The following is an 11,911-nucleotide window of genomic DNA, read 5'->3' as shown; positions in this document are numbered from 1 at the left end:
ATAATACTGCCTAAGGGAAGCATGTATAAAGTGAATAAAATTGGTCCTAGCACAGAACCTTGTGGAACTCCATAATTAACTTTAGTCTGTGAAGAAGATTCCCCATTTACATGAACAAATTGTAATCTACTAGACAAATATGATTCAAACCACCGCAGCGCAGTGCCTTTAATACCTATGGCATGCTCTAATCTCTGTAATAAAATTTTATGGTCAACAGTATCAAAAGCAGCACTGAGGTCTAACAGAACAAGCACAGAGATGAGTCCACTGTCCGAGGCCATAAGAAGATCATTTGTAACCTTCACTAATGCTGTTTCTGTACTATGATGAATTCTAAAACCTGACTGAAACTCTTCAAATAGACCATTCCTCTGCAGATGATCAGTTAGCTGTTTTACAACTACCCTTTCAAGAATTTTTGAGAGAAAAGGAAGGTTGGAGATTGGCCTATAATTAGCTAAGATAGCTGGGTCAAGTGATGGCTTTTTAAGTAATGGTTTAATTACTGCCACCTTAAAAGCCTGTGGTACATAGCCGCTAACAAAGATAGATTGATCATATTTAAGATCGAAGCATTAAATAATGGTAGGGCTTACGACTTTGGGATGGTTATGAGTAATTTTTTCTCTAATAGTTAAAATTTTGTTAGCAAAGAAAGTCATGAAGTCATTACTAGTTAAAGTTAATGGAATACTCAGCTCAATAGAGCTCTGACTCTTTGTCAGCCTGGCTACAGTGCTGAAAAGAAACCTGGGGTTGTTCTTATTTTCTTCAATTAGTGATGAGTAGAAAGATGTCCTAGCTTTATGGAGGGCTTTTTTATAGAGCAACAGACTCTTTTTCCAGGCTAAGTGAAGATCTTCTAAATTAGTGAGACGCCATTTCCTCTCCAACTTATGGGTTATCTGCTTTAAGCTACGAGTTTGTGAGTTATACCACGGAGTCAGACACTTCTGATTTAAAGCTCTCTTTTTCAGAGGAGCTACAGCATCCAAAGTTGTCTTCAATGAGGATGTAAAACTATTGACGAGATACTCTATCTCACTTACAGAGTTTAGGTAGCTACTCTGCACTGTGTTGGTATATGGCATTAGAGAACATAAAGAAGGAATCATATCCTTAAACCTAGTTACAGCGCTTTCTGAAAGACTTCTAGTGTAATGAAACTTATTCCCCACTGCTGGGTAGTCCATCAGAGTAAATGTAAATGTTATTAAGAAATGATCAGACAGAAGGGAGTTTTCAGGGAATACTGTTAAGTCTTCTATTTCCATACCATAAGTCAGAACAAGATCTAAGATATGATTAAAGTGGTGGGTGGACTCATTTACTTTTTGAGCAAAGCCAATAGAGTCTAATAATAGATTAAATGCAGTGTTGAGGCTGTCATTCTCAGCATCTGTGTGGATGTTAAAATCGCCCACTATAATTATCTTATCTGAGCTAAGCACTAAGTCAGACAAAAGGTCTGAAAATTCACAGAGAAACTCACAGTAACGACCAGGTGGACGATAGATAATAACAAATAAAACTGGTTTTTGGGACTTCCAATTTGGATGGACAAGACTAAGAGACAAGCTTTCAAATGAATTAAAGCTCTGTCTGGGTTTTTGATTAATTAATAAGCTGGAATGGAAGATTGCTGCTAATCCTCCGCCTCGGCCCGTGCTACGAGCATTCTGACAGTTAGTGTGACTCGGGGGTGTTGACTCATTTAAACTAACATATTCATCCTGCTGTAACCAGGTTTCTGTAAGGCAGAATAAATCAATATGTTGATCAATTATTATATCATTTACCAACAGGGACTTAGAAGAGACAGACCTAATGTTTAATAGACCACATTTAACTGTTTTAGTCTGTGGTGCATTTGAAGGGGCTATATTATTTTTCTTTTTGAATTTTTATGCTTAAATAGATTTTTGCTGGTTATTGGTAGTCTGGGAGCAGGCACCGTCTCTACGGGGATGGGGTAATGAGGGGATGGCAGGGGGAGAGAAGCTGCAGAGAGGTGTGTAAGACTACAACTCTGCTTCCTGGTCCCAACCCTGGATAGTCACGGTTTGGAGGATTTAAGAAAATTGGCCAGATTTCTAGAAATGAGAGCTGCTCCATCCAAAGTGGGATGGATGCCGTCTCTCCTAACAAGACCAGGTTTTCCCCAGAAGCTTTGCCAATTATCTATGAAGCCCACCTCATTTTTTGGACACCACTCAGACAGCCAGCAATTCAAGGAGAACATGCGGCTAAACATGTCACTCCCGGTCTGATTGGGGAGTGGCCCAGAGAAAACTACAGAGTCCGACATTGTTTTTGCAAAGTTACACACCGATTTAATGTTAATTTTAGTGACCTCCGATTGGCGTAACCGGGTGTCGAATTACAATCTTACCAAATTTACGCTTAGCCTTAGCCAGCAGTTTCAAATTTCCTTCAATGTCGCCTGCTCTGGCCCCCGGAAGACAATTGACTATGGTTGCTGGTGTCGCTAACTTCACATTTCTCAAAACAGAGTCGCCAATAACCAGAGTTTGATCCTCGGCGGGTGTGTCGTCGAGTGGGGAAAAACGGTTAGAAATGTGAACGGGTTGGCGGTGTACACGGGGCTTCGGTTTAGGGCTACGCTTCCTCCTCACAGTCACCCAGTCAGCCTGCTTTCCCGGCTGCTCGGCATCTGCCAGGGGGGAACTAACGGTGGCTAAGCTACCTTGGTCCGCACCGACTACAGGGGCCTGGCTAGCTGTAGAATTTTCCACGGTGCGGAGCCGAGTCTCCAATTCGCCCAGCCTGGCCTCCAAAGCTACGAATAAGCTACACTTATTACAAGTACCGTTACTGCTAATTGAGGCCGAGGAATAACTAAACATTTCACACCCAGAGCAGAAAAGTGCGGGAGAGACAGGAGAAGCCGCCATGCTAAATCGGCTAAGAGCTAGTAGCTACGCTAAGCTAGCGGATTCCTAAAAACACGCAAAGTGAATAATGTGTAAATAATTTAGAGGTGATTCAGCAGAAGGAGTGCTTTAGTTAAGGCACGTAAAGATTACACTGGGAAACAAATCGTAATCTAGATAACTAGATCAATCTAACTGCGCAGATTAAACAGCTAACAGATACAGAAAAACACCGCTGTGCTCCGGAACAGGAAGTGATACAATACCGCAGTGAGAGCCAACCACCAGTAGAGGCAAGCAAGGAAATCATCACTTATAATTCCTGTCCCGAAAAAGTCATTTCCTAAACAGTTTAATGACTTTAGACCTGTGGCACTTACATCACTGTGTATGAAGGTCTTTGAGAAAATTATGAAGAATATGATAATGTCAAATATGAAAGGGAATATTGATCCACTTCAATTTGCATATCAGGCGGGTAAAGGAGTAGAAGATGCTAAGCTTTTTATTCTCAACTGTCTTTACAGACATTTGGAAAAGCCTCGAGCTCATGCTCGACTTTTATTTGCTGATTTCTCTTCAGCTTTTAACTTGATGCAGCCTTGCCTTTTAATTAAGAGGTTAAGGTGTGATTTTAAATTGCCTCACCAGATGGTTGAATGGTTGGCGGACTTTTTAACGAATAGGAGACAGAGAGTTTTGGTAAATGGACGCGTTTCAGACTCCTTAGTTTTGTCCACAGGCTCACCACAGGGCTGTGTTCTTTCCCCCTTGCTTTTCATCTTATATACAGATGAATGCAGAAGTGTCAGGCACCGCAGCTATTTAGTTAAGTTCTCTGATGATACTGCTCTGCTGTCCCTTCTTCAGGGAGAGGAGTCAGGACATGGGGAGGCCCTTGCTGATTTTGTTTCATGGTGCGATACAAATCACTTGGAGCTAAATGTATCTAAAACGAAGGAACTTATAATTGATTTTAGACGTAACAAAGGGTTTGCTATAGACAGCATTATTCATGGGAAAGCTGTAGAAAATGTTCCTGCATATAAATATCTGGACACTTTTTTTGATGAGAAGTTGAGATTTGACGTAAATACGGCAGACATTGTGAAGCGAGGGCAACAGAGAGTGTACCTCCTTCGCAAATTGAAGTCCTTCTCTGTCAGTTCTGTTATTATGGGTCGTTTTTATCAGTCTTTTATTGAAAGTCTTTTATGTTTTTCTTTCATCTGCTGGTTTCCTAGCCTGGCACTGAAAGATAAAAGTAGCTTGCATAGTATCACAAAGACATGTTCAAAGATCATTGGAGTGGAAACCAGAGACCTAGCTAGTTTTTGTGAACAACAAATGGTGAGGAAGGCAAATTGTATCTTGTCTTCTCCCGGACATGTGCTGGCAGGTGAATTTTCTTTGTTGCCTTCGGGCCGTCGTTATGTTTCACCTGTCTGCAGGACGAATCGGTTGTTAAAATCTTTTATTCCTTCTGCTATACGTCTTTTAAATTCCTTGTAAGGCGTAGATGTATGGGTATGTGGATGTAGTATGTTGCACGTTTTATGTGGATGTAGTATGTTTTTTTTTTGTGATGTGCCGGTATGCAGGCTGCTGAAATTAATTGCCCCTGGTGGGATGAATAAAGTTGTCTAAGTCTAAGTCTAAGTCAATGCATCAAGGAGTTATGACATGTTGATTATTCATCCACTAGGGGGCGCTCAGTGTACAAACAGAGGGGCTGGGTGTGTTCAGGGGCCAACCGTCATCATACATGTGAAGTTTCAAGTCAATCAGGCAAAGCATAAAGGAGTTATCATGACTTGATGTTCCATGGCAAAGGGTCAAAATGGCGGCACCATAGCGGCCACACCCTTCAACATAGAGAAAAGCTTTCGATAACTTTTGGTCAGTATCATCTTTGGATGCTGTCAAAGAAATTTCAAGTGCACTGGCCAAAATCCCTAGGAGGAGTTTGTTCAAATAACACGTGGAAATCATTTCAAAAAGAGAAGAAAATGCAAAATGGCCGACTTCCTGTTTGGAGTAGACTCATGGTGCAAGAGACTTTTTTGTACGTCTATGCAAGTCACACATGTGTACCAATTTTCATCTCCCTACTCCAGAAAAACCCCTAAGGGGAGGGGTTTTGGAAAGTTTCAAGGGGGCGCTATTGAGGCACTTTGCCCCGCCCATGGGCGAGACCCCTATGAATTGTAGGAGGTTGTCATGCTTGACTTGTGTATCAATTTTCATGATGATATGACAAAATTAAAGCCGTCAAAAGGAAGAACGTAATTTCATGGCGAAGGGGCGATATTAGGTACGCCACCACACAGAAGCCGTTACTCGTAAGTTCACGGCGATCATCGCCTACCTTCACCAACGTGTTCTGCATGTTTTAGAAGTGGAAGGAACTTGATGGTGTTAAGTATGTGACATCAGTACCTGTTTAAGTATAATGTTCCATGGCGAAGGGTCAAAATGGCGACGCCATAGCGGCCACACCCTTCGACATAAAGAAAGTATTCGATAACTTTTGGTCAGTATCGTCTGTGGGTGATGTGGAAGAAATTTGAAGTGCATTGGACAAAATCCCTAGGAGGAGTTCGTTCAAATACAACATGTGGAAATCACGCCAAAATGAGAAGAAAATTCAAAATGGCCGACTTCCTGTTTGGAGTAGACCCATGGTGCAAGAGACTTTTTTGTACGTCTATGCAAGTCACACATGTGCACCAATTTTCATCTCCCAACTCCAAAAAAACCCCTATGTGGAGGGGTTTTTGAAAGTTCCAAGAGGGCGCTATTGAGGCATTTTGCCCCACCCATGGGCGACGCCCCTATGAGTGGTAAGAGGTTGTCGTGCTCGACCTATCAATTTTCATGATGACGTGACAAAATTAAAGCCGTCAAAAGGAAGAACGTAATTTCATGGCGAATGGGCAATATTCGGTACGCCGCCATACGGACGCCGTTACTCGTAACTTCACGGTGTTTATTGCCTATGTTCACCAATTTGTTCTGCATGTTTTAAAAGTGGAATGAAGTTGATTGGGTTAAGTATGTGACATCAGGACCTCTTAAAGTAAAAATAGGACATTTCCCGCCACCGGGGAGCGCTATGGCGCAGGTGGGAAATTAAGATATGTAGACGTTCAGGGCGGAGCTCTCATCATGTCCAGCAAGTTTGAAGGATCTACGATGAAGTATGTGGGCGTGACAGCCGTTCGAAGTGAAATGGTGTGCTCCGAAAAGCTTGCCAAAGTTTGACGACCCCTAGCAGCCACGCCTACTCGCCTAACTTTTGATCACCATTGTGTTGTGATGATTTTGACCAAATTTGAAGTCGATCGGATGAAATCCCTAGGACGAGTTCTTTCAAATGTAAGTAGTGGAAATGACCAAAAATGGCAAAAATTTGCTCAAAATCGAAATTTAAAATCAAAATGGCCGACTTCCTGTCGATATTTCACCATGACAGTAAGAGACTTTTTCGTGCGTCCTGGCATGGTAAATATGTGTACCGAATTTCGTGAGGCTACGACGAAAAAAGCCCAATGCGGAGGGGTTTTTGAAAATTTCTAGGGGGCGCTATTTCGCGATTTTTCTGCGACCATGTGCGAGGCCCCCAAAATATCGAATTTCGGATCCGGCCGGACGACTTTGGAAAGTTTGGTGAGTTTTTGAGCATAGGAAGAGGCTGAAATTTCGATTTCAAGAGTGAGAATAATAATAATAATAATAATAATAAACAGCGCAATTACAATAGGGTACTCGGGCCCTAATAATTATGGACAGATTGCGTAGAGACTGGTCATGAAGATATTCTACCCTGTTTGGGACGTACACAGGATTATCATAAAATGTTAGTAAAGTAAGTGTTAAACATAAATGATTGTATATGTCCCTTATGCCATCATAGTATTTTTAAATTCTTGAAAAAAAATCTGACAAATATTAAGTGTCAGTTTTTAAAAAGTGGTATTTCTTGTGGACCCATTTCACAGGACGAAATAGATACCAAAATTTGGCACAAAAAACATATTTATGCTGTTAACATTCCTTATTTCTCAACACAAAAAAAATGCCAAACATTTAATGATGCTGTCAAATTATTCTTTAAAAATGACCTAACAGGATAGAACAGAGTTTGACAGGGTGGAAAAAAAAGTTTTTTAAAAGTGATGAATTTATTGTTCAAGCACTCAGTGGTTACCCAGCAGCAGATTAGAGAATTTAATAAAAGTACTGCAAAAACTTACTGCGTTTATAACATTTTTTCACTATGTGGCGCCAGTGTGCTGAGTTTGATTATTTCCTGTTAAGAACATGTCTGCATGTTTTGTGGGTGTGTAGATATAAATCCCTCTCTGAGCTAGCAGATGAAATAAGAGAAAGATTTTATTTTGTGTTACTGAAAGTGTAACTAGTTTTTCTTTTCTTTTATATATATATATATATATATATATATATATATATATATATATATATATATATATATATATATATATATATATATATATATAAAAGATTTTAAACATGTTTGGAGAGGGTGCACCCTTCCTGGTAATACTGCAATACCAGGTCCATGAGTGGAGTGGACGGAGCAAACCCCTATTCCAAAGACTGTGCAGTCCAGATATTTTTATTACATATCATTTTACTGCCTCCAAAATGATTCAAATCATGTCAAACAACGATTGTTTTCCATAAAGAGGAGAATAACGTGTGAAGTGCCTTGGGGCAGGTTTGGTGTCATTTGGTGTAATATAAACACTTTATTTAAAGTCACTTTTTTGTTTCTTTGAACCACTCAGTTATCTGCTCTTCAGCATTGCTTCACTATGTAAGATGAGGTATCATAGTTTTTATCTCTTCTTCCCCAATTTTTTTTATTTTGTGTTTTTAAAGACAGTTAAGTAGAAAACAAATAATGACTGATTCATAACTCATAAAGAGGGAGAAGGCAAAGAAGCAATGACAGAAACACAGCAAAAATGCTTCGTCATTCATATGTTTGTCCAGCAAGTGGCGCATCAGCTCCAAAGAACCATCGTGGCCAAAGAAGAAAATAGCCACGCCCCTGTCTTCACTTACGTCCTCAGGTGGGTTTTAAAGGACATGGACATCTGAACGGCGCCGGTAGTTGTATGATACTTGAACGCTGGTGACGATGAGTGGAAGGGGAAAGGGCGGCAAAGGACTCGGAAAGGGAGGCGCTAAGCGGCACCGTAAAGTTCTTCGTGATAACATCCAGGGAATCACCAAACCCGCCATCCGCCGTCTGGCTCGTCGCGGCGGCGTCAAGCGGATTTCCGGTCTTATCTACGAGGAGACTCGCGGTGTGTTGAAGGTGTTTCTGGAGAACGTGATCCGTGATGCCGTCACCTACACTGAACACGCCAAGAGGAAGACTGTGACCGCCATGGATGTGGTGTACGCTCTGAAGAGACAGGGAAGGACCCTGTACGGCTTCGGTGGTTAAACCGCTTCAGTGTCTTTAATGACAACACAAAGGCTCTTTTAAGAGCCGCCCACTGTCCTATGAAAGAGCTCATCTCCTTTGATTGTATGGTAACACAGTTATCACAGCAGGATTGAGTACAATTTGGTTTTAATATTTTTTTTAAACATTAAATGAGTAACTTTTATGTCCTTTGTTGTTATGTCTTATGTTGCTCTATTATTGATTAACAAACGTCCTGACAGTAATGTGCGATGATTGCAACGTGTGGGGAAAAATAGCGTTTTCTGTGTCCGTGTGCGTCAATATTAACTGATCCTCATCCTTCTGTGGCGACTGTGGTCTGGACAAAAACTTCTCATGAAAACGAGCGCCACAGCAATGTTTCCGCCCCTAACGCCGTCCACCAATCACACACGGGGAGTCCCACAGTTAAATTTGCATGCGGTGTCTTTAAATGAGCTGTTCTCACAAACGAAATCTCATTCGTTTCGTGTAAAAAGTAGGAGAGAAATCGACCATGCCCGAACAAGCAAAGTCGGCGCCCAAGAAAGGCTCCAAAAAAGTGGTAACCAAGACCGCCGGAAAAGGAGGCAAGAAAAGAAAGAGGAGCAGGAAGGAGAGTTACGCCATCTACGTGTACAAAGTGCTTAAACAGGTCCATCCCGACACGGGCGTTTCTTCCAAGGCCATGAGCATCATGAACTCGTTCGTCAACGACATCTTTGAGCGCATTGCTGCCGAGGCGTCCCGTCTGGCTCACTACAACAAGCGCTCCACCATCACATCCAGGGAGATTCAGACCGCCGTGCGCCTCCTGTTGCCCGGTGAACTGGCCAAGCACGCCGTGTCCGAGGGCACCAAGGCTGTGACCAAGTACACCAGCTCCAAGTGAACTGATGTGCGCCTTCACCATCAAACCAACGGCTCTTTTAAGAGCCACACACGTCTGCAAAAGTGCAAACATTCTATATGTTGTAGACAAACAGTAGTTTTAGTTCGTCTTTAGTATTTTTCTCTTATACGTAATGTTGGATATCAATACAAACACATTACATATGTTATACAATTTTTGGCAACCGTGTAATGTGATGTCCACAGCATTGGCACATACTGATAAAAGAATTGTGAAGTTGGTGCGTAAAGTTAAAATAGTGCCACAGAAAAATATCAATATTTGTTAAAGAGCATAATAAACAGTGAATCAGTATTGCAAAATATGGCATGAGGAAATGTATTGGTTACTTGTTGGGCTTCAGACCAGTAACCAGACGATTCATAGACAAAAAGAAAAGACCACTCAGATTTACTGAATGACATCAAGTCATACTGAGAGATCACACCTGTGTTATAACTTATATTTATTATGTTTTACATAGAAATATAATGTATTCATTAGTCAGTATTTTGTTTATATATAAATATTTATTAATAGTCTAATCATATTTTGTCTCTTCAAATGACTAAAATAGTTGACTTTACTGCCACTATCTGCTTCTTTATCATATATCGGTGTTTGTATATATGTATCGTGTGTGTTCAGAGTGTTTGCAAAATACCTGTCTACAGTCTAGGTTATATCAGAATATCCTATTACTGTTAATACCAATATGAATATTAAAATATGACATACCATTTGTCCTGTATCATAGCTATATGTCAGATGTTTGCAGAAAAAAAAAGTGTGAAAATCAGTTTCGTATTCAGAGAGTTATGATGGATTAAATCAATCAATCAATTTTTTTTATATAGCGCCAAATCACAACAAACAGTTGCCCCAAGGCGCTTTATATTGTAAGGCAAGGCCATACAATAATCATGTAAAACCCCAATGGTCAAAACGACCCCCTGTGAGCAAGCACTTGGCTACAGTGGGAAGGAAAAACTCCCTTTTAACAGGAAGAAACCTCCAGCAGAACCAGGCTCAGGGAGGGGCAGTCTTCTGCTGGGACTGGTTGGGGCTGAGGGAGAGAACCAGGAAAAAGACATGCTGTGGAGGGGAGCAGAGATCAATCACTAATGATTAAATGCAGAGTGGTGCATACAGAGCAAAAAGAGAAAGAAACAGTGCATCATGGGAACCCCCCAGCAGTCTACGTCTACAGCAGCATAACTAAGGGATGGTTCAGGGTCACCTGATCCAGCCCTAACTATAAGCTTTAGCAAAAAGGAAAGTTTTAAGCCTAATCTTAAAAGTAGAGAGGGTGTCTGTCTCCCTGATCTGAATTGGGAGCTGGTTCCACAGGAGAGGAGCCTGAAAGCTGAAGGCTCTGCCTCCCATTCTACTCTTACAAACCCTAGGAACTACAAGTAAGCCTGCAGTCTGAGAGCGAAGCGCTCTATTGGGGTGATATGGTACTATGAGGTCCCTAAGATAAGATGGGACCTGATTATTCAAAACCTTATAAGTAAGAAGAAGAATTTTAAATTCTATTCTAGAATTAACAGGAAGCCAATGAAGAGAGGCCAATATGGGTGAGATATGCTCTCTCCTTCTAGTCCCCGTCAGTACTCTAGCTGCAGCATTTTGAATTAACTGAAGGCTTTTTAGGGAACTTTTAGGACAACCTGATAATAATGAATTACAATAGTCCAGCCTAGAGGAAATAAATGCATGAATTAGTTTTTCAGCATCACTCTGAGACAAGACCGTTCTAATTTTAGAGATATTGCGTAAATGCAAAAAAGCAGTCCTACATATTTGATTAATATGCGCTTTGAATGACATATCCTGATCAAAAATGACTCCAAGATTTCTCACAGTATTACTAGAGGTCAGGGTAATGCCATCCAGAGTAAGGATCTGATTAGACACCATGTTTCTAAGATTTGTGGGGCCAAGTACAATAACTTCAGTTTTATCTGAGTTTAAAAGCAGGAAATTAGAGGTCATCCATGTCTTTATGTCTGTAAGACAATCCTGCAGTTTAGCTAATTGGTGTGTGTCCTCTGGCTTCATGGATAGATAAAGCTGGGTATCATCTGCGTAACAATGAAAATTTAAACAATACCGTCTAATAATACTGCCTAAGGGAAGCATGTATAAAGTGAATAAAATTGGTCCTAGCACAGAACCTTGTGGAACTCCATAATTAACTTTAGTGTGAAGCATTAAATAATGGTAGGGCTTCCTTGAGCAGCCTGGTAGGAATGGGGTCTAATAAACATGTTGATGGTTTGGATGAAGTAACTAATGAAAATAACTCAGACAGAACAATCGGAGAGAAAGAGTCTAACCAAATACCGGCATCACTGAAAGCAGCCAAAGATAACGATACGTCTTTGGGATGGTTATGAGTATTTTTTTCTCTAATAGTTAAAATTTTGTTAGCAAAGAAAGTCATAAAGTCATTACTAGTTAAAGTTAATGGAATACTCAACTCAATAGAGCTCTGACTCTTTGTCAGCCTGGCTACAGTGCTGAAAAGAAACCTGGGGTTGTTCTTATTTTCTTCAATTAGTGATGAGTAGAAAGATGTCCTAGCTTTACAGAGGGCTTTTTTATAGAGCAACAGACTCTTTTTCCAGGCTAAGTGAAGATCTTCTAAATTAGTGA

The 11,911-nt window shown here is 40.8% G+C and overlaps 2 protein-coding genes across 2 annotated transcripts; both read left to right on the top strand.

Annotated features, from left to right (window-relative positions):
* Window positions 1-7,982: 7,982 nt before the first annotated feature.
* LOC117529024 (histone H4) lies at window positions 7,983-8,418 on the top strand. The gene has a single exon (XM_034191715.1). It carries the CDS (start codon window positions 8,065-8,067, stop codon window positions 8,374-8,376), a length of 312 nt encoding a protein of 103 aa, XP_034047606.1. The 5' UTR covers window positions 7,983-8,064; the 3' UTR covers window positions 8,377-8,418.
* A 457-nt stretch (window positions 8,419-8,875) lies between these two features.
* On the top strand, window positions 8,876-9,304 carry LOC117529019 (histone H2B-like). Its single transcript, XM_034191711.1, has one exon. The coding sequence runs from the start codon at window positions 8,876-8,878 to the stop codon at window positions 9,248-9,250; it is 375 nt and encodes a 124-aa protein (XP_034047602.1). The 3' UTR covers window positions 9,251-9,304.
* The last annotated feature ends 2,607 nt before the right edge of the window (window positions 9,305-11,911 follow it).

Source organism: Thalassophryne amazonica, chromosome 17 (assembly GCF_902500255.1).
Source record: "Thalassophryne amazonica chromosome 17, fThaAma1.1, whole genome shotgun sequence".
Lineage (NCBI taxonomy): Eukaryota > Metazoa > Chordata > Actinopteri > Batrachoidiformes > Batrachoididae > Thalassophryne > Thalassophryne amazonica.
Note: the sequence above shows the minus strand (reverse complement) of the source record. Positions and strands in the feature narration are given on the sequence as shown.

Bases quoted from the DNA above. Each gene is read 5' to 3' on its own strand.
- LOC117529019 (XM_034191711.1), top strand. From the start codon at position 8,876: ATGCCCGAACAAGCAAAGTCGGCGCCCAAGAAAGGCTCCAAAAAAGTG.
- LOC117529024 (XM_034191715.1), top strand. From the start codon at position 8,065: ATGAGTGGAAGGGGAAAGGGCGGCAAAGGACTCGGAAAGGGAGGCGCT.